We start from the raw sequence: 5980 nt of genomic DNA, 5'->3' as shown, positions 1-5980 counted from the left end.
TTTTGTCGGTCGTGGGGCTTGAACTCTGGGCCTGGGCGCTGTCCCTCAGCTCTTCAGCTCAAGGCGAGCGCTCTACCACTTGAGCTACAGCGCCACTAATCTCTGCCTTCTGTAGAAAGGGGGGAGGGGGCCAGTGAGACAGTCCAGAATGTTTATGGGGGGCCTGGGCGAGGCAACACCCCAGAGAGGGGCCAGGCTCTCAACCCTTTTGATATAACACACCTGAGCTAAAAGCAGGGGCCATCACAAAGGGGACAGATCACAGAGTCACTTGTGGGGCAGACGGTGACAGGTGGGTTATACTTGCATGTGAGAGCAGTGTACCCCATGTGGCACTCCTGCTGAGAGCAGAGGTGGGCTCTCCCCGTTTAGATTTGTGAGTGTGTGTGGTGAGGGGTGTTGGCAGGTATCGGGGTTTGAGCTCAGGGCCTTGCGCTCTCATTCAGCATGTTTCTAGTTAGTTGGAGATGGAATCCTACAGATTTTTTTTTTTCAGACTGGCTTTAAACCCTGATCCTCCCTCCAAATCTCAGCCTCCTGAGTAACTAGGATTACAGGCTGAGCACCTGGCTCAATACCTTTTTAGTGTCACCTAAGAGAGAACTGGCCTACCAGGCCTCAGGAAGTGTGCTCTCTGATACCCATTGTCATGTATTTGAAAGCTGATTCTAGGTCATATACCTGAGATCCACCACTTGCGACCGTTTATGACATAGACACCATCCTCCTCTCGGATGGAAGCCTCGATGTTGGTAGCATCTGACGAGGCCACCTGCATGGAAGCACGTTCCAGTTAGCGCCGCCACTGCCCCTGCCTCTGTGCAGAGACTAGGCAGGCCCAGCAAGGCAGGACGGCCCAAGGAAGGTACCTGGGGCTCCGTCATGGCAAAGCAGGAGCGCACCCTGCCCTCCAGCAGAGGGATCAGCCAGCGGGCCTTCTGCTCCTCTGTGCCATAGCGCACCAGCAGCTCCATGTTTCCCGTGTCTGGCGCGGAGCAGTTGAACATCTGCCAAGGACAAAGAGTGCAGCAGAGACCCCCACAGCCACGTTCAAACTCCCGCTGAGGACTCGTGGAAGTACTCCTCCTCTCCCCCTATGAAAATGCTCATATATGCCCTGTGTGCGTGCATGCGTGCGTGCGTGCATGCGTGCGTGCGTGCATGCGTGTGTGTGTGTGTGTGTGCATGTGTGCATGTGTGTGTGGTAGTAGTAGTAGTAGTAGTAGTAGTAGGGCTTAAACTCAGGGTCTGGGCATTGTCCCTGAGCTTTTTCTATCAAGCTGGGTGCTCGAAGAGTGGCTGTGTGCTCTTCTGGTGGCTAAGAGTCTCACAGACTTTCCTGCCTGGGCAAGCTTGAACTGGGATCTTCAGATCTCCACCTCCTCAGTAACTAGAATTAATAGGCACACATGCATTTTTCTTTATTTATATTTGTACCAGTCCTGGGGCTTGAACTCAGGGCCCGAGGCACTGTTTCTAAGCTTCTTTTGCTCAGCCACAGCACCACTTCCCGCCTTTTCCGTGTATGTGGTACTGAGGAATCGAACCGGGGGCTTCATGCATGCTAAGCAAGCACTCTACCACTAAGCCACATTCCCAGCCCTCACACGTGCATTTTTAAAATGAAATCTCAAATTCTCTGTAGACCCCTCTGTGTGCGCCGGGGCTGGAGTCTCTGCCATCCCTGGGTGACTGCCCCGCTGAGCTGACCGCTGTCCTCCTTTCAGATGAAAAGTTTACGCTCCTGTCAGCTGCCCTGAGTCTGCCTTTCTGGGTGGGGAGCTGCTCTTCTTGCACTGAGCAAGGCATGGCAAAGGTACCTCAGGCGCATACAGAGACGTGCCCATGACTTCACACAGATGTGCGTACTCCACGTTGGTCAGTCCTGCTCCGTATTTTTGTTCTGGGTCGCTCTCCAAAGGAAGGAAAAGGTTCCAAAGTCCTTCAGCCTTGGCCTTGTCCTGTCACAGAAAAGCATGAGCCAGAGTCAGAAAGGATGTCTAATGGGAGATGCAGTAGAGATGCAGTGGTCTCAAGAACAATGACCTGAGTGGCTGCCGCTGGCTGGATAGGCAGATGGCAGAAACACGGGAAGCCCCCGGGGAACAGCCAGAGCCAGCCAGCAGTGACAGGCCGTCAGCTGGCCCCCAGGTTTACATATCTGAATTTATTCAGATATGACCAGAAGTAACCAAAAAAGATTCATACTAGGCATTACTTCTCTCAAGGTGTTTGCTACATGGGTATTAGCGTGTGTGTGTGTGTATGTGTGTGTGTGTGTGTGTGTGTGTGTGTGTGTGTGTGTGTGTGTGTGTGCTGGTACTGGGGTTGAAATCAGTGCAGATGGTAACCACACACACTTTATTGCTTCCATTCTGAAATAGACAACCCGGTTGGCCTGGCTTTCCAAGCCACACACAGCCTTCCTCTTCCACACCCATCTGTGTGTTTGTGACTACACAACCAGAACTCAGGATAAAACCGAGTATGGGGAGCCAAGATTAGTTCTGCTCAGCGGGCCTGAGGGCCACAGGTGAGCCCTGGAGTAAGGGCCGAGGTTGGCCATGTTACCCGCGGCCAGCTCTTCCTTACCTTGAGGTCTTCCATGAGCGGGGAAGGGCTCCACCTGTCGGCAGAGGCCTGGTGTCGCTGCAGCTCTGGCTCTGCAGGGTACACTTGCTGCTCCATAAACTGCTGCAGGCGGCCATACAGCGTCCTGACCCTTGGGGAGAGGCCTTCTGGAGAGAGAACCAGAGCCCCCTTGGTGGCATGAGCTGGCGAAGCTTCTGGAACAGAGCTGTGTCTCCTCATGCCGGTGGGGCTTAGCAGGCCCTGCGCTCGGCTCCACACATGGTGGGACCTTGTGACTGGTTTGGTGACTGGCATCTCTTTGAAAATTCGGAAGCCTTCTTTAGTTGCAAAGTCCCATGCCAAGTTAGACATAAATTCGGCCAGCTTGCCACTCTGTCCGGCCGTCGCTGAGCTTGCTTGCCCTAAGCAGAACGAGGGACAGCAGCGATTAGAGGCACCTTGGGATGCTGACCTGTGCAAGGATGACCGCCACTACCGCTCATTTCCAGCCATACCACTGTCTTAATCTGCACTTTGCACAGGAAACTGAGGCTCAGGGATGGAAGTGACTTGTTCAAGCTGCCAATGAATGGACAGGGAACTCGAGGTCAAAGGCAGGTCTACCTGCCCTCTGTGCTTCACTTCCAGAAACTGCATTCGCCTAGGGGTGCGCCAGTGACTCGTGCTGCACCAGCGGGCGAGGAGGCATCCTGTATTGTGCTCAGCCACCTGGCTGGACAACAGTCACGTGACAACAGATGGCCAGGGGCTACTCAGCATTTTGGCTAGATCAGCAAGCAGCACTAGCTGCTCACTTGAGTTGCTCTTCCTATGCTCTCTGAAATGCCTGCACCAAGTCTTTTCACAAGGACTATTTTTCCTATTTAAAGAATAATTAAGCTGGTACTAGTGGCTTACAACTGTCATCCTAGCTACTCAGGGGGCTAAGATCTGAGGATCGAGGCTCAAAGCCAGCCTGGGCAGGAAAGTGAGATTTTTTTTTTTTTGTCATGAGGCTTGAACTCTGGGCCTGGGCGCTGTCCCTTAGCTCTTCAGCTCAAGGCTAGCACTCTACCACGTGAGCCATAGTGCCACTTCCAGTTTTCTGGTGGTTTATTGGAGATAAGAGTCTCACGGACTTTCCTGCCCAGACTGGCTTTAAACAGCGATCCTCAGATCTCAGCCTCCTGAGTAGCTAGGATTACTGGCGTGAGCCACCGGTGCCTGGTTCCTGAGCTTCTTTTGTTCAAGGGTAACACTACCACGGTGTCACTTCTGGCCTTTTCTGAGTAGTTTATTAGAGATAAAGAACTCATGGGCTTTCCTGCCCAGGCTGGCTTCTGTGATCCTCAGATCTCAGCATCCTGAGTAGCCAGGTGTGAGCCACTGGCACCCAGCTTCTGTGAGACTCTTATCTCTAATTAACCTCTAAAAAGTCAGAATCAGAGCTGTGGCTTAAGTGGTAGAGTGCTATCCTTGAGCAAAAAAGCTCAGAGACACAGCCCAGTCATGACTTCGAGCCCCAGACCTGATATTTAAAAAAGAAAGAGAAATATTACCTATTAAGTTTTTATGATGAATGAATAAACTATTATAGAATTCTGGTCAGACCAGTTCCTGCCATACCTCTAGGGTAAGAGGAAGAGCAGTTGAGCACTGTCTTGGCTGAGACTCATCCGAATGGCCACCCCGTTACCTGTGAGCGACCGCTTGTAGACTCCCTGTAGGATTGCCGCCACACGGAAGAAGGAGAAGGCCAGGTAGAAGTTCCAGTTCTCAATGGCAGGGATGCCCATGTGGAGACAGTACATCCTGAAGTACTCCTCTGCGCTGGGGATGCCCAGCTGCCTCACATCCTGGTCACTGAAACCTGCAGTGAAGGAGGTGAACCTGGGCCGTCAGTCAGTGCCTGCCTTGCCCCAGGGCTGGCGAGGGGCTGAACGATGCAGGTCTCGAGAGGCCCTAGAAATTCAGTTCATATCCAGCTCCAGAAGGAAGCTCATGATGTCAGCAGCTCCTCCTCCCTCCATCAGATAGCCAGGGCTCTAGGCATGGAGCTATGCGTCACAAATTGGCTCTGAAGAGCTGAAGGACAGCGCCCAGGCCCAGAGTTCAAGCCCCACGACCGACAAAAAAAAAAAAAAAATTGGCTCTGAAAGGTTTCAGACGAAATCAGCAGTAGGGGCTGGGAAGGTGTCTCAGTGATAGAGCGCTTGCCTTGCATGCATGAAGCCCTGGGTTCGATTCCTCAGCACCACATAAGCAGAAAAACCGGAAGTGGCGCTGTGGCTCAAGTGGTAGAGCACTAGCCTTGAGCTGAAGAGCTGAGGGACAGAACCCAGGCCCAGAGTTCAAGCCCCATGAATGAAAAAAAAAAAATCAGCAGTAAAGGAAGGACTGTGGCCTCAGATTCTACCTGGACCACAGTTCACAGCAAGTAGATATTCTCAACAAGCATTTGAAGATACTTGTTCTTTGGCCAGGTTAACACCAGCACTGGAAGGGCTGGGACTGCAATTCAGTGGTAGAACACTTGACTAGCACATGGCCTTGGGTTCCATTCCCAGCAAAACACACACACACACACACACACACAGACATTGGAAGAGCACCCCATCAAATTATGCAAAAAATAAATATAAAATTCCACTGATGCCAGTCTCAGCAGCCAGTGCCTCTAATCTTAGATACTCAGATGTGATCATTCAGAATCAGCCTAGACAGATAAATCCTGGAGACTCTTATTCCAATTAGCCAGGGAAAATGTCAGAATTGGAGGCATGGCTTACCACTTGAACCAAAGGGTCACTTCTAGTTTTCTAGTGGTTAAATGGACATAAAGAGTCTCATAGGGGCTGGGAGCTGGTGGCTCCCACCTGTCATCCTAGCTACTCAGAAGGCTGAGGTCTGAGGATCTCAGTTCAAAGCCAGTCTGGGCAGGAAAGTCTGTGAAACTCTTATCTCTAATAAACCACCAGAAAACTAGAAGTGGTGCTATGGCTCAAGTGGTAGAGCGCTTGCCTTGAGCTGAAGAGCTGAGGGCCAGCGTCCAGGCCCAGAGTTCAAGCCCCATGACCGACAAAAAAAAAAAAAAAAGAGAGACAGAGAGAGAGAGACTCATAGGAAACTTGCTGCCCAGGCTGGCTTCAAACCACCATTCTCAGATCTCAGCCTCCTGGGTAGCTAGGATTACAGGCATGAGCCACCAGCACCCAGCTGAAGTTTCTTTATTTTTGGCAATACTGGGGTTTGAACTCAGGGCCTTGAGTTAGGTAGTCAGGCACCTTATCACTGAGCTACACTTTTATCCCTAATATTGTATTTTTAATTTAAAAATCAAATTGAGCCGGGCGCTGGTGGCTTACACCTGTAATCGTAGATACTCAGGAGGCTGAGATCTGAGGATCGC

At 51.6% G+C, this 5980-nt stretch overlaps 1 protein-coding gene across 1 annotated transcript in view; it reads right to left on the bottom strand.

The window, feature by feature from the left end:
• The window catches only part of Acad10 (acyl-CoA dehydrogenase family, member 10), a 30557-nt gene that overhangs the window by 5814 nt on the left and 18763 nt on the right, over positions 1 to 5980 (bottom strand). The window contains exons 12-16 of the mRNA XM_013023093.1: positions 4268 to 4441; positions 2593 to 2993; positions 1821 to 1961; positions 870 to 1007; positions 682 to 772 (exon numbers count right to left, since the gene is read on the bottom strand). Of these exons, the coding sequence (XP_012878547.1) occupies positions 682 to 772; positions 870 to 1007; positions 1821 to 1961; positions 2593 to 2993; positions 4268 to 4441 (945 nt within the window). The remainder of the gene's footprint in view (positions 1 to 681; positions 773 to 869; positions 1008 to 1820; positions 1962 to 2592; positions 2994 to 4267; positions 4442 to 5980) is intronic.

The sequence above is a fragment of the Dipodomys ordii genome, unplaced genomic scaffold (assembly GCF_000151885.1).
Source record: "Dipodomys ordii isolate 6190 unplaced genomic scaffold, Dord_2.0 Scaffold66, whole genome shotgun sequence".
NCBI classification, from domain to species: Eukaryota; Metazoa; Chordata; class Mammalia; order Rodentia; family Heteromyidae; genus Dipodomys; species Dipodomys ordii.
Note: the sequence above shows the minus strand (reverse complement) of the source record. Positions and strands in the feature narration are given on the sequence as shown.